Below are 16,163 nucleotides of genomic sequence, written 5' to 3' on the forward strand. Positions count from 1 at the left end.
TTTTTCTGCGGATTCCTCAGATGAGGAGATGGATACCGTTCCTCGCCCTATGAAAGAGAGACCTGTGGAGAGAGGAAAATTCACCATGAAGCCTGCAACAACCAGGAGGAAGTTTGATCCCACCATCAACCATGACACTGCAGAGGTAACAACACAGCAAGCAGGTACAGTGTGTGTGCAAGGTGGTGATGTGAACTTTAATGACAATGTGCTTGCTGAGGGTTGTAGTGCTATGGGCTGTCAGCCCACACCCATAGACAATGTGCAGCATGCAGTGCAACCTGATGCACCTGCTAAAAAAACTTTAAATGCGATTGGTGGGAAAACTGAAAATAACTTTGAGCTTTTTGGTTGAAGTGTCTGCAGAGAGGAGCACCACGGACATTGCAAAGGCTTTTCCTGACCCAAATAAAGCTGTTGTTCCTGAAAATGGTGCAGGAGATGCTGGGAGCAGTAGTGCTACAACTGTTGGGGATTCTGCAGTAAAAAAAACTGTGATTGAACCCAGGAAAGCAGCTGAGTGCTTAGAGAAGGGGGAGGGGGTGGGTCTTGTCTCTGCTGCTCCAAAGACTGCAAGGGATGTTTCAGGCTCCTTGTCAGCAGGTGTGGCTGTGTCTAAGGACAATGCTGTAATTACTGGTATGTCTGGGAGGAAAACCTATGCTGGTGCTGCTACAGGATCTGGTAGGGGGGAGCATGGAAATGGTTTATCTTCCTCACTATTTAAAAGGAGGAATGTGGTTCAGCTCAGATGGGAAGGCGAAGGTATTCCCCCATATAGGAGAGCTGTGGTTGATAAGATTCTGCAGATGGGGTTTAGACCCGAAGATATCTTCGCCCTGATCAGTCCGACCGGCTCCTATGAGTATGATTTGTCCTTTATCCGTCCGGAGTCTTTGGACATATTTTGGGAGAAATATGAGCATGTGTGTAGGAGCCTGCCGGACTGGAGAGGGCTCATCCCCAAAGTTGTGTCACGTCAGCCACTTATTAAAATGGTGACGATTCTTGTGCGCAATGAGTCCATACCACAAGGGGATTTATCTGTATGGCTGAGGAGATATGGAGACATCCTGAGCCCCTTACACAAAATTATGGATGACCGAGGAATATGGACGGGGGGATGGTCTGTGCAGCTAAAACTAAGGGTTATTGATAATGTCATCCAGCATCTGCCATCCTCAGCTTTCCTGGGAAGGGACAGGCTGACCATCTTTTATCCAGGCCAGCCAAAACTGTGTAATAAATGTGGGGATAAAGGGCACTTTGCATCCTCCTGTCCAGTGATGAAATGCTCTCTGTGTCAGGATTTAGGGCATTTGGCAAAGGATTGCAACATTATAAGGTGCAACTTGTGCAATTCGGTTGGGCATCCTTATAGCCAGTGTCCCGAGGCAATGCATAACCAGCCTGAGCTCATGAGAGAGTTCTTCCGCCTGGACATGGAGGATGCTCAGAGCTCAGCAGCTAGGGTGCCTGCGATTCCCTCTGAGTCTGTGCCAATGCCCAGTGTGCCTGTGTCTTCCCAGTCTGTGCGTTTGCCTAGTGTGCCTGTGTCTTCCCAGTCTGTGCGTTTGCCTAGTGTGCCTGTGTCTTCCCAGTCTGTGCGTTTGCCTAGTGTGCCTGTGTCTTCCCAGTCTGTGCGTTTGCCCAGTGTGCCTGTGTCTTCCCAGTCTGTGCGTTTGCCCAGTGTGCCTGTGTCTTCCCAGTCTGTGCGTTTGCCCAGTGTGCCTGTGTCTTCCCAGTCTGTGCATTTGCCCAGTGTGCCTGTGTCTTCCCAGTCTGTGCGTTTGCCCAGTGTGCCTGTGTCTTCCCAGTCTGTGCGTTTGCCTAGTGTGCCTGTGTCTTCCCAGTCTGTGATTTCCCAGTCTGTGCCAATTCCCAGTGTGTCAGTGTCTTCCAAATCTGTGGCGCCCCAGTCTGTGCGTTTGCATGTATCAGTTACCGAGAATGTGTCCAATCCTTCTGTGTCTATGTCCTCCAAAATTGCAGAGGCCGCAAGAGGTGCTGATGCAGGGGCATCAAGTGCAGTGCCAGTCCCACCCCCTCGACATTTCAGGGCTTCTATTGGGGACCAGGGGATGCAGAGGAGTGGGGAAAATGGTGAAGAGGCTGGCCTGGTGGCAGATAAGGTAAGGGAGAGTGGGGGTGAAGGGGAGGCTAAGAGTGGGGAGACTGTAATTTGCAGTTTGTCCAAGGATGATGTGGAATGGTTGGAGGAGAAAAGGAAGAAGGGCAAAAGAAAAAAAAAAAGGTGTTCAGTTGCCCAAAGTCCTAAGGTTTTGCCCTTGAAAAATAAGTTTGGGGTCCTGTCAGATGATGACGATGAATGGGACTCGTTGAGTACAGCGTCTTCTATGGATGATGAGTCCCAGGGTGCATTGAAGCGCACTGGTTCTCCAGGGAGAGAGAGTAGTCAGGCTAAGAAACGGCTGCCTCAATTATCCTAATGGCAGTTCCCACTCCGTTAAAAGTGGCAACCATTAATGTTGCCAGCTTAAAATCAGTGAGTGCTCGTCATATGGCCTTATTTTTGCTCAGCGAGTTTGATGCTGACATTTTGTTTTTGCAAGAGACCCATCTCAGTAATCTGGCTGATATACATCTGGCAAAGAAGGAGTGGAAGCGTGGTCCCTCCTTTTGGTCTCTTGCGGCCGAGCCTTACAGCGGGGTTGCGGTCCTTTTTTCTGGTATGGTAACATGCCGACGGGTAATTGAGGTAGAGATTGGGAGATGCATGATTTTGGATGTCTCTGTGAGGGGGCAGGACCTGCGCCTGATTAACATCTATGGTCCCCAGACAAAATGGGACAGGAAATGCCTCTTTACAAAGATTAAGCCTTTTCTTTTTACGGCTCAGCAGGTTATCTTTGGAGGTGACTTCAACACCATTACTAGGCCTAAAGACAGGAGAGGTTTCAGAGATAAGCTGGGCTATGACAGCCTTTTCCTAAATGCAATGGTTAGGGAAGCAGGTCTGGTAGATGTGCACATTAAGCGCTGCCCAGACAGCACGGGGTTCACTTTTCAGCGAGGTAATAGTCAGAGTAGGATAGATAGGTTTTTTTTAAAGGAGGACTCTGCTTTTTCGGCACCTGTTTGTCGGGCAGTGGAGTTTTCTGATCACTGTATTCTATATTTGACTCTGAATGCCTCAGGCGTGCCACCTAGGGGGAGGGGTATCTGGAGATTGAATTCGGCCCTCCTGGATGACGAGGAAGTAAGACAATCCTTTGAGGAATTTTTTCAGGCACAGGTAACTATCCTAGACTTTTGCAACAGTAAGTCAGAATGGTGGGAGCTTATAAAACAGCGGACTGTTAGGCTTTTCAAGGCCATAGGGAGAAAGAGACAGCAAGATAAGTATATCACCTACCAGCGTTTGCGGAGGAAACTTGACCGCCTTGTATCGAATGGAGGAGATTCTGGGGCGATCTCTGAGGTGAAGCTCCTCCTGAGGACCCATCAATATGACCGGCACGCCTCTTTGGTTCAGGAAAGGGACTATGGGAAATACCATTCGCCTGACCCTTACCAGAATTGTAAACAGAGCGTAGCAGTTAAGACGGTCAATGGCCTGAAGGACAGTACGGGCTCTCTGATGAAGTCTAGGTCAGGGATCCTGGAGGTCGTCAGGTCATACTATGCTGATCTCCTGGGAGGAAAGAACCTTGATCGGACAGGGATGTTGAGTTTTTTGGACTCTACGCCAGGTCTGGAAAATATTGTTCCTTTGATGAATTTGACAGATGAAATCACTGCAGATGAGGTGATCCAGGCTATTGATAAACTAGCCATCAGGAAAACGCCAGGGCCAGATGGTTTGACAGCCGAATTTTATAAATGTTTTAAGAAGATCCTGGCTTCACACCTTGCGGAGGTTTTTAATGGCTGTTTGCATGAGGGTTCTCTCCCTCCTTCCATGAGGCAATCTGCAGTGGTTCTTCTGTCAAAGGGCAAAGATCCTTCGATGATTGAGAATTGGCGCCCCATTAGCCTTCTTAATGTCGATAGAAAGATACTGGCAAAGATTTTTTTCTGGCGATTATCATCAGTGGCAGGCGATTTGTTATCCCATCACCAGCACTGCGCAATCCAGGGTAGAAGCACTTTCTCAGCTGTGTTAGCTGTCCGGGAGGCCTTGGAGCGTTGTAGGGCTGCTGGTTGGGGTAAATATCTGCTGACATTGGATCAGGCTAAGGCCTTTGATAGGGTTAATCATGAGTACCTATGGCTCCTTCTTGGCAAGTATGGCCTGGAGGGGGGTTTCATTGATTGGCTCAAGATTTTGTACAAAGGGGCTGAAAGCTTTCCTCTGGTTAATGGTTGGGTTGGGCAGCCCTTTGTGGTTGGCTCAGGTGTGCGTCAGGGGTGTCCTTTGAGTCCTCTGCTATATGCGTTTGCAATCGACCCCTTCATTAGAAGGCTAGAGAGTGGACCATTGTGTGGGGTACCTTTGGGCATCGCTGGTGAGCCTCCTTTGAAGGTTGTGGCTTATGCTGATGACGTTTCTGTTTTTGTCTCTGGGACTGGGGAAGCGCAGGAGGTGGTCTCAGTGACAAGGCAGTATGCGGAAGCATCAGGTTCAAAGGTCAACCAGGACAAGTGTGAAGCTTTCTGGATGGGTGTGGAAGGTGAGAGCTTTGTTCTCCCGGATGACTTCCCGGAGCCCCAACAAAAAATTAGAGTTCTAGGCATTGAATTTGGCCCAGGTGACTATGGTCATGCAAATTGGGTGAGCAGGCTGGAGAATGCCAATGCCAAGGTGGCGAGCTGGAAAAGTTGGCGGTTTTCCTTAAGGGAAAAGGTTGATCTGATCAAAGGTTACCTGATTCCAATTTTTCTGTATGTCAGTTTTGTCTGCATTTTGCCAGTGTCTCTCTATACCAGGATCTATAGTTGTTTCTTCCAGCTGTTATGGGGAAACAGAATAAACCTTGTCAAAAGGAGTGTGACTTATCTTCCTAGGCGGGAGGGTGGTCTAGGAATGATCAACCCTGTAGTCTTTTTCTCTCTGATGTTTGTAAAGTACAACCTTGGTAACATGTTGGCAGAGAGACCGCCTGGGTGGGTTGGTATTTTCCAGTCCTGGTTTAGGCCCTTTCTGCGAAACTGGGAAAATGGTGGGCCAGTGAAAAGCCTGAGGGTCAAGCATGATAAGCTCCCGACTTATGTTGCCCCGTGTTTGAAAATACTTCGGCAGTGGCAAGTAACGGCAGGGGAGATCAGATCTCTTCCAAGGAAACTTCTTGAGAAGCGGATCATGAGCTCTGTTTTTTGCGAACCACTGGCCTTAAGGGATTGCCCAAGCCTAGTTTTGGGGGAGGGTTTGCGTTTGATTAATTTGGAGAGAATCCCAATGAAGTTTAGGGATCAGGCTTGGCTCGCTTTCCATGGAAAACTATATGTGAAGGGCAACCTGAAGTTTCTCTCTGTGAGTGATCGTGGCTGCCCGAGAGTAGAGTGTGGAGGTGCGGTGGAGTCCATGGATCATTTTTTGCTTCAGTGCCCTTTTAATATAGAGGTGTACAAGAGGGTAGGGAGGGCTCTGAGTGTACCCTTCCTCCCCCATATGAGTTATGCAGAGTGGGTGTATGGGGCATTCCAGACTCGCCGGGATTATGATTTGGAAACACTTTTTTTAGTTAGTGTAGTAGTCCGTTATTTCACGTGGAGTGCACGGTGCCAGGTATCCTTACGGTGTAAAATACTCCCTGTTGAGGTGGTGGTGCAGAACATTCTGGGTGAGGTTGGGAAGATTCGGGGTCTTGAGAAAGACAGGTGGCAGCAGGAGGCCTGGATAAAGGCGTGGAGGAATATCAGGACTCTGTAGCTGCTGCCTGTTGATCTCGGGGTGTGCGGCTTTTCTTTCTGTCCTTGCTTCACTCCCCTAGATTTTCAGATAAAATATATTTTTGATAAAAGGCTACATGCATGGTGACGGTGATGTTCCTTAGTCTGGCTCTCTCGTAGGGTTTATGCTGTGCGCAATTTGGTTTATTTATTATGTTCTTGTTTGGTTTTTGGTTTTGTATAGTTATATTTAATTATTTTGTAAATATGTTATTTATTAATTTATTTATTATGGTTTTATTGTATATAAGTTGTTGTTTGTAAGATTTTTCAATAAACAAAATTAACCCCTCATAATGGGCACAGCGGGTGTACAGACCTGGGAACTCAGCACAGGGATGGTGGGAACCCCTCATAATGGGCACAGCGGGTGTACAGACCTGGGAACTCAGCACAGGGATGGTGGGAACTCCTCATAATAGGCACAGCGGGGGTACAGACCCGGGAACTCAGCACAGGGATGGTGGGAACCCCTCATAATGGGCACAGCGGGTGTACAGACCTGGGAACTCAGCACAGGGATGGTGGGAACCCCTCATAATCGGCACAGCGGGGGTACAGATCCGGGAACTCAGCACAGAGATGGTGGGAACCCCTCATAATGGGCACAGCAGGTGTACAGACCTGGGAACTCAGCAGAGGGATGGTGGGAACCCCTCATAATGGGCACAGCGGGGGTACGGACCCAGGAACTCAGCACAGGGATGGTGGAACCCCTCATAATGGGCACAGTGGGTGTACAGACCCGGGAACTCAGCACAGGGATGGTGGAACCCCTCATAATGGGCACAGCGGGTGTACAGACCCAGGAACTCAGCACAGGGATGGTGGGAACTCCTCATAATAGGCACAGCGGGGGTACAGACCCGGGAACTCAGCACAGGGATGGTGGAACCCCTCATAATGGGCACAGCGGGTGTACAGACCCAGGAACTCAGCACAGGGATGGTGGGAACTCCTCATAATGGGCACAGCGGGGGTACAGACCCGGAAACTCAGCACAGGGATGGTGGGAACCCCTCATAATCGGCACAGCGGGGGTACAGATCCGGGAACTCAGCACAGGGATGGTGGGAAACTGCCATTCCACTCCCTGACAGCGAGGTGTGAGGTTGCTGGTTCCTTAGCTCGTGTGCTTCCAGAAGCCAGGGGCTAGAGTTGTTTCTCTGCCCCAGGAGGGATGCTGGATCCTGGGGAGGACCTCGGCGGGGGCCCCCTGGATAGGCCTGAGACTAGGCCTCAGCCTATGGAAGACATGGAGCTCGGCCCAAGGAGGGGTGAATCCCTATCTACCTTTAGACGGAGGATTGTGGACAAGCTGACAAGGATTGAGAAAGAGGAGGAGAAATTGGCAGCTTTAAAAACTGAATTTAAAAAGAAAAAGTTGTATTGTGCCAAACTGTACAGTAAGAAGAGACCGGCTCTGAGGCCTGAATTGAAGGACTTGGAGCAAGCTTTGAGGAAGCAGAAAGAGTTGGTGAGCTCTCTGAAGGAAAGTAGCGGAGCTTTTAAGGAGAAATACAGGAATGAGGAACGTTTCAGCCGTATGAGGAGAGGAGCCGTTTCCAGCATGGAGAGTGACCCAGCCAGTGAAGAGATGCAGGTACCGACAGAGTCAGCAGAGAGTGAGAAAGTGGGCCCGGAGGATGAGCCCAGCTCTTCAACACCTCAGACATCTGCTGAGCCCCCAATGGCGGAGGCCTCTGTCTCCCTCCCTCTGCAGCAGCAATGTGGAACACCTGAGCAGGAGGTTGAGGGGGGTACTGGCATGTTGGAGTTCATCGCTGAGCTGGAAACCCCTCTGGATGGAAGAAAGTTACATTTTTCTGCGGATTCCTCAGATGAGGAGATGGATACCGTTCCTCGCCCTATGAAAGAGAGACCTGTGGAGAGAGGAAAATTCACCATGAAGCCTGCAACAACCAGGAGGAAGTTTGATCCCACCATCAGCCATGACACTGCAGAGGTAACAACACAGCAAGCAGGTACAGTGTGTGTGCAAGGTGGTGATGTGAACTTTAATGACAATGTGCTTGCTGAGGGTTGTAGTGCTATGGGCTGTCAGCCCACACCCATAGACAATGTGCAGCATGCAGTGCAACCTGATGCACCTGCTAAAAAAACTTTAAATGCGATTGGTGGGAAAACTGAAAATAACTTTGAGCTTTTGGTTGAAGTGTCTGCAGAGAGGAGCACCATGGACATTGCAAAGGCTTTTCCTGACCCAAATAAAGCTGTTGTTCCTGAAAATGGTGCAGGAGATGCTGGGAGCAGTAGTGCTACAACTGTTGGGGATTCTGCAGTAAAAAAAACTGTGATTGAACCCAGGAAAGCAGCTGAGTGCTTAGAGAAGGGGGAGGGGGTGGGTCTTGTCTCTGCTGCTCCAAAGACTGCAAGGGATGTTTCAGGCTCCTTGTCAGCAGGTGTGGTTGTGTCTAAGGACAATGCTGTAATTACTGGTATGTCTGGGAGGAAAACCTATGCTGGTGCTGCTACAGGATCTGGTAGGGGGGAGCATGGAAATGGTTTATCTTCCTCACTATTTAAAAGGAGGAATGTGGTTCAGCTCAGATGGGAAGGCGAAGGTATTCCCCCATATAGGAGAGCTGTGGTTGATAAGATTCTGCAGATGGGGTTTAGACCCGAAGATATCTTCGCCCTGATCAGTCCGACCGGCTCCTATGAGTATGATTTGTCCTTTATCCGTCCGGAGTCTTTGGACATATTTTGGGAGAAATATGAACATGTGTGTAGGAGCCTGCCGGACTGGAGAGGGCTCATCCCCAAAGTTGTGTCACGTCAGCCACTTATTAAAATGGTGACGATTCTTGTGCGCAATGAGTCCATACCACAAGGGGATTTATCCGTATGGCTGAGGAGATATGGAGACATCCTGAGCCCCTTACACAAAATTATGGATGACCGAGGAATATGGACGGGGGGATGGTCTGTGCAGCTAAAACTGAGGGTTATTGATAATGTCATCCAGCATCTGCCATCCTCAGCTTTCCTGGGAAGGGACAGGCTGACCATCTTTTATCCAGGCCAGCCAAAACTGTGTAATAAATGTGGGGATAAAGGGCACTTTGCATCCTCCTGTCCAGTGATGAAATGCTCTCTGTGTCAGGATTTAGGGCATTTGGCAAAGGATTGCAACATTATAAGGTGCAACTTGTGCAATTCGGTTGGGCATCCTTATAGCCAGTGTCCCGAGGCAATGCATAACCAGCCTGAGCTCATGAGAGAGTTCTTCCGCCTGGACATGGAGGATGCTCAGAGCTCAGCAGCTAGGGTGCCTGCGATTCCCTCTGAGTCTGTGCCAATGCCCAGTGTGCCTGTGTCTTCCCAGTCTGTGATTTCCCAGTCTGTGCCAATTCCCAGTGTGTCAGTGTCTTCCAAATCTGTGGTGCCCCAGTCTGTGCGTTTGCATGTATCAGTTACCGAGAATGTGTCCAATCCTTCTGTGTCTATGTCCTCCAAAATTGCAGAGGCCGCAAGAGGTGCTGATGCAGGGGCATCAAGTGCAGTGCCAGTCCCACCCCCTCGACATTTCAGGGCTTCTATTGGGGACCAGGGGATGCAGAGGAGTGGGGAAAATGGTGAAGAGGCTGGCCTGGTGGCAGATAAGGTAAGGGAGAGTGGGGGTGAAGGGGAGGCTAAGAGTGGGGAGACTGTAATTTGCAGTTTGTCCAAGGATGATGTGGAATGGTTGGAGGAGAAAAGGAAGAAGGGCAAAAGAAAAAAAAAAAAAAAGGTGTTCAGTTGCCCAAAGTCCTAAGGTTTTGCCCTTGAAAAATAAGTTTGGGGTCCTGTCAGATGATGAGGATGAATGGGACTCGTTGAGTACAGCGTCTTCTATGGATGATGAGTCCCAGGGTGCATTGAAGCGCACTGGTTCTCCAGGGAGAGAGAGTAGTCAGGCTAAGAAACGGCTGCCTCAATTATCCTAATGGCAGTTCCCACTCCGTTAAAAGTGGCAACCATTAATGTTGCCAGCTTAAAATCAGTGAGTGCTCGTCATATGGCCTTATTTTTGCTCAGCGAGTTTGATGCTGACATTTTGTTTTTGCAAGAGACCCATCTCAGTAATCTGGCTGATATACATCTGGCAAAGAAGGAGTGGAAGCGTGGTCCCTCCTTTTGGTCTCTTGCGGCCGAGCCTTACAGCGGGGTTGCGGTCCTTTTTTCTGGTATGGTAACATGCCGACGGGTAATTGAGGTAGAGATTGGGAGATGCATGATTTTGGATGTCTCTGTGAGGGGGCAGGACCTGCGCCTGATTAACATCTATGGTCCCCAGACAAAATGGGACAGGAATTGCCTCTTTACAAAGATTAAGCCTTTTCTTTTTACGGCTCAGCAGGTTATCTTTGGAGGTGACTTCAACACCATTACTAGGCCTAAAGACAGGAGAGGTTTCAGAGATAAGCTGGGCTATGACAGCCTTTTCCTGAATGCAATGGTTAGGGAAGCAGGTCTGGTAGATGTGCACATTAAGCGCTGCCCAGACAGCACGGGGTTCACTTTTCAGCGAGGAAATAGTCAGAGTAGGATAGATAGGTTTTTTTTAAAGGAGGACTCTGCTTTTTCGGCACCTGTTTGTCGGGCAGTGGAGTTTTCTGATCACTGTATTCTATATTTGACTCTGAATGCCTCAGGCGTGCCACCTAGGGGGAGGGGTATCTGGAGATTGAATTCGGCCCTCCTGGATGACGAGGAAGTAAGACAATCCTTTGAGGAATTTTTTCAGGCACAGGTAACTATCCTAGACTTTTGCAACAGTAAGTCAGAATGGTGGGAGCTTATAAAACAGCGGACTGTTAGGCTTTTCAAGGCCATAGGGAGAAAGAGACAACAAGATAAGTATATCACCTACCAGCGTTTGCGGAGGAAACTTGACCGCCTTGTATCGAATGGAGGAGATTCTGGGGCGATCTCTGAGGTGAAGCTCCTCCTGAGGACCCATCAATATGACCGGCACGCCTCTTTGGTTCAGGAAAGGGACTATGGGAAATACCATTCGCCTGACCCTTACCAGAATTGTAAACAGAGCGTAGCAGTTAAGACGGTCAATGGCCTGAAGGACAGTACGGGCTCTCTGACGAAGTCTAGGTCAGGGATCCTGGAGGTCGTCAGGTCATACTATGCTGATCTCCTGGGAGGAAAGAACCTTGATCGGACAGGGATGTTGAGTTTTTTGGACTCTACGCCAGGTCTGGAAAATATTGTTCCTTTGATGAATTTGACAGATGAAATCACTGCAGATGAGGTGATCCAGGCTATTGATAAACTAGCCATCAGGAAAACGCCAGGGCCAGATGGTTTTGACAGCCGAATTTTATAAATGTTTTAAGAAGATCCTGGCTTCACACCTTGCGGAGGTTTTTAATGGCTGTTTGCATGAGGGTTCTCTCCCTCCTTCCATGAGGCAATCTGCAGTGGTTCTTCTGTCAAAGGGCAAAGATCCTTCGATGATTGAGAATTGGCGCCCCATTAGCCTTCTTAATGTCGATAGAAAGATACTGGCAAAGATTTTTTTCTGGCGATTATCATCAGTGGCAGGCGATTTGTTATCCCATCACCAGCACTGCGCAATCCAGGGTAGAAGCACTTTCTCAGCTGTGTTAGCTGTCCGGGAGGCCTTGGAGCGTTGTAGGGCTGCTGGTTGGGGTAAATATCTGCTGACATTGGATCAGGCTAAGGCCTTTGATAGGGTTAATCATGAGTACCTATGGCTCCTTCTTGGCAAGTATGGCCTGGAGGGGGGTTTCATTGATTGGCTCAAGATTTTGTACAAAGGGGCTGAAAGCTTTCCTCTGGTTAATGGTTGGGTTGGGCAGCCCTTTGTGGTTGGCTCAGGTGTGCGTCAGGGGTGTCCTTTGAGTCCTCTGCTATATGCGTTTGCAATCGACCCCTTCATTAGAAGGCTAGAGAGTGGACCATTGTGTGGGGTACCTTTGGGCATCGCTGGTGAGCCTCCTTTGAAGGTTGTGGCTTATGCTGATGACGTTTCTGTTTTTGTCTCTGGGACTGGGGAAGCGCAGGAGGTGGTCTCAGTGACAAGGCAGTATGCGGAAGCATCAGGTTCAAAGGTCAACCAGGACAAGTGTGAAGCTTTCTGGATGGGTGTGGAAGGTGAGAGCTTTGTTCTCCCGGATGACTTCCCGGAGCCCCAACAAAAAATTAGAGTTCTAGGCATTGAATTTGGCCCAGGTGACTATGGTTATGCAAATTGGGTGAGCAGGCTGGAGAATGCCAATGCCAAGGTGGCGAGCTGGAAAAGTTGGCGGTTTTCCTTAAGGGAAAAGGTTGATCTGATCAAAGGTTACCTGATTCCAATTTTTCTGTATGTCAGTTTTGTCTGCATTTTGCCAGTGTCTCTCTATACCAGGATCTATAGTTGTTTCTTCCAGCTGTTATGGGGAAACAGAATAAACCTTGTCAAAAGGAGTGTGACTTATCTTCCTAGGCGGGAGGGTGGTCTAGGAATGATCAACCCTGTAGTCTTTTTCTCTCTGATGTTTGTAAAGTACAACCTTGGTAACATGTTGGCAGAGAGACCGCCTGGGTGGGTTGGTATTTTCCAGTCCTGGTTTAGGCCCTTTCTGCGAAACTGGGAAAATGGTGGGCCAGTGAAAAGCCTGAGGGTCAAGCATGATAAGCTCCCGACTTATGTTGCCCCGTGTTTGAAAATACTTCGGCAGTGGCAAGTAACGGCAGGGGAGATCAGATCTCTTCCAAGGAAACTTCTTGAGAAGCGGATCATGAGCTCTGTTTTTTGCGAACCACTGGCCTTAAGGGATTGCCCAAGCCTAGTTTTTGGGGAGGGTTTGCGTTTGATTAATTTGGAGAGAATCCCAATGAAGTTTAGGGATCAGGCTTGGCTCGCTTTCCATGGAAAACTATATGTGAAGGGCAACCTGAAGTTTCTCTCTGTGAGTGATCGTGGCTGCCCGAGAGTAGAGTGTGGAGGTGCGGTGGAGTCCATGGATCATTTTTTGCTTCAGTGCCCTTTTAATATAGAGGTGTACAAGAGGGTAGGGAGGGCTCTGAGTGTACCCTTCCTCCCCCATATGAGTTATGCAGAGTGGGTGTATGGGGCATTCCAGACTCGCCGGGATTATGATTTGGAAACACTTTTTTTAGTTAGTGTAGTAGTCTGTTATTTCACGTGGAGTGCACGGTGCCAGGTATCCTTACGGAGTAAAATCCTCCCTGTTGAGGTGGTGGTGCAGAACATTCTGGGTGAGGTTGGGAAGATTCGGGGTCTTGAGAAAGACAGGTGGCAGCAGGAGGCCTGGATAAAGGCGTGGAGGAATATCAGGACTCTGTAGCTGCTGCCTGTTGATCTCGGGGTGTGCGGCTTTTCTTTCTGTCCTTGCTTCACTCCCCTAGATTTTCAGATAAAATATATTTTTGATAAAAGGCTACATGCATGGTGACGGTGATGTTCCTTAGTCTGGCTCTCTCGTAGGGTTTATGCTGTGCGCTATTTGGTTTATTTATTATGTTCTTGTTTGGTTTTTGGTTTTGTATAGTTATATTTAATTATTTTGTAAATATGTTATTTATTAATTTATTTATTATGGTTTTATTGTATATAAGTTGTTGTTTGTAAGATTTTTCAATAAACAAAATTAACCCCTCATAATGGGCACAGCAGGTGTACAGACCTGGGAACTCAGCACAGGGATGGTGGGAACCCCTCATAATGGGCACAGCAGATGTATAGACCCGGGAACTCAGCACAGGGATGGTGGGAACCCCTCATAATGGGCACAGCAGATGTATAGACCTGGGAACTGAGCACAGGGATGTTGGAAACTTCATAATGGGCATTATGTCTTTCTTGTTGCAGGATAAGATGCAGCTTATGTGATTCCGGTCATGACGGCGACGAACAACTCAACGTGCAGCCATATCAGTCATTTCACCCTCAGCGGCCTCCCGTACCTGGAAGACTTGAGCTTCTGGTTGGGATTTGTCCTCCTCTTGATGTATACGGTGGCGGTCTTCGGGAATGCCACCCTCATTTATATTATTAGGGTGGAGCAGGAACTTCATGAGCCGATGTACATCTTCCTATTCATGCTTTCAGTGATAGAGCTCCTGATCGCCACCGCCGTCATGCCCCAAATGCTGAACATCGTCTGGTTTGCCGGCCAGAAGATCGCCTTCGACACGTGCCTGGCTCAGATGTTCTTCCTCCATTTCCTATCCGCCCTGGAGTCTGGGCTACTGGTTGCCATGGCTGTAGACCGATACGTGGCCATCTGCCACCCTCTCCGTTACACCGCCATTTTAACTCACCGGAACATTACAAACATCTCCTTGGTCAACCTGGCCAGAGGAGCAGCGGTGATGATCCCTATTCCCCTGATTATCAAGCGGCTGCCCGATTGGAGGAGCAATCACTTGACTCATTCCTACTGCCTCCACCAGGAGGTCATGAAGTTGGCCTGCAATGACATAAGTGTGAACATCATCTATGGAATGTTCGTCATCGCCTCCGTCATGGGTATCGACTCGCTGTTCATCTCCATCTCCTACATGCTGATCATAAAGGAGGCCATTTGTCTGGTGAAGGAGTCCAACCTGAAGGCCATCAGCACCTGTGCTGCCCACATATGTGCCGTCCTCATCTATTACATCCCCCTCATCGGCCTTTCCGTGGTGCATCGGGTTCCCAACGGCCCGATTCCCAACCTTCATATCCTCTTTGGGAATGTCTACCTTCTACTTCCTCCCGTGATTAACCCTTTAATCTACGGCATTAAAACCAAGCAGATTCGCAAAAGGCTGGCAAAGCTGTTCAGTAATGGGAAAAGTTGACGCAAAGCATTCCCAGGATTCTGACCGGTCACCATCACAGAGACACCTAGGGAATTCTACAATAGCGATGGGGGAAATAAAATAGGATAATTAGAGATGTAATTCATGTGATTAACGTAGAGATAAACCCAAACTGGATGGTGTTTGGTGTCTCCCGTGAAATTTGTAATACAAAAGCTGACTTCCCCTTTATTTCATACTTTATTATATCCCAGTGCTGCTCAACTGCAGATTATTTGCTACCAATTCCTATCTAAATGACAGAGACATGCAGTGATGGCTGCATGACATTTCCCAGAATGGGTTTCCTTATGGTCAGGGCTGCTGATAAAGGGGGTAGCACCATCCCTAGTGTATGGGGCCTGGGCCCCTATCAGTTCAACAGGGAGGCACGGACAGCTTTATGGTCCAGGCAGTTCCCCTTCCCTGCAACACAGCTCGCTTCTCCTCCCCCTTCTGCTGACTGTCAGCTGCTGCAGGGGAGACACAGGGAGATCGGTTTCAGGGATAGGTTCCCCTCCAACACTTCAACCACCCCAGAGCTTTATGGTGCAGGCAGTTCCCCTTCCCTGCAACACAGCTCGCTTCTCCTCCCCCTTCTGCTGACTGTCAGCTGCTGCAGGGGAGACACAGGGAGATCGGTTTCAGGGAAAGGTTCCCCTCCAACACTTCAACCACCCCTCTCCTGTCCAGGATCCCTTTCATCTGCTGCTTTGACCCTCTCCCCCACCCCAAGTTTACTACACATGCAGCTTTATGGTGCAGGCAGTTCCCCTTCCCTGCAACACAGCTCGCTTCTCCTCCTCCTCCTGCTGACTGTCAGCTGCTGCAGGGGGGCCACCGTGGGATTTCAGGGATTGGCCCCCTCCCCTGCTTAAATCTCCCCCTCTCCTGTCGGGGATTCCCCCTTCATCTGCTGCTTTGACCCCCCTTCATCCCCCATGTTTACTTTCCCTGAAACACAGCTAGCTTCTCCTCTTCCTCCTCCCCTCCTGCTGACTGTCAGCTGCTGCAGGGGAAGTCACAGGGGCATTGGTTTTAGGGAATGGCTCCCCCTCCACCACTTTAATCACCCTCTCTCCAGTCCTGGGTCCCCTTCAATTGTTGCTTTGACCCCCCCTCAGGGGTATGCCATATAAAGCCAAGCACAGGGCCACTGATAGGGGGGGGGGTAGCACCAGCCCTTCTGTATACGGCCAGGGCCCCATCAGTTCAACAGGGGGGCCTGGGCAGCTTTATGATGCAGGCAGTTTCCCTTTCCCTGCAGCACAGCTGGCTTCTCCTCCTCCCCACCCTGATTTCAGCTGCTGCAGTGGAGTCACAGGGGGATCCATTTCAGGTATTTGCCCCCCTCCACTGCTTCAATCACCCCTCCCCCTCCTCTCCAGGTTCCCCTTCATCCATGGCTTTGACAGCCCATGTTTACTATGCTTCAATGTATGAATGTACAGGAAGCCTCTGTATAGAGCGCCTCCTGT

The 16,163-nt window shown here is 49.3% G+C and overlaps 1 protein-coding gene across 1 annotated transcript in view; it reads left to right on the top strand.

Annotated features, from left to right (window-relative positions):
* Positions 1-14,685, top strand: part of LOC309547890 (olfactory receptor 51E1-like) — a gene marked incomplete at its 3' end in the record, with an annotated part of 32,681 nt that extends 17,996 nt beyond the window's left edge. Inside the window, exon 2 of the mRNA XM_082247892.1 lies at positions 13,712-14,685. Coding sequence (XP_082104018.1) covers positions 13,741-14,685 — 945 coding nt within the window. The 5' untranslated portion in view covers positions 13,712-13,740. The remainder of the gene's footprint in view (positions 1-13,711) is intronic.
* Between the last annotated feature and the right edge of the window lie 1,478 nt (positions 14,686-16,163).

Source organism: Pelophylax lessonae (assembly GCF_965119305.1).
Source record: "Pelophylax lessonae genome assembly, chromosome: 2".
NCBI classification, from domain to species: domain Eukaryota; kingdom Metazoa; phylum Chordata; class Amphibia; order Anura; family Ranidae; genus Pelophylax; species Pelophylax lessonae.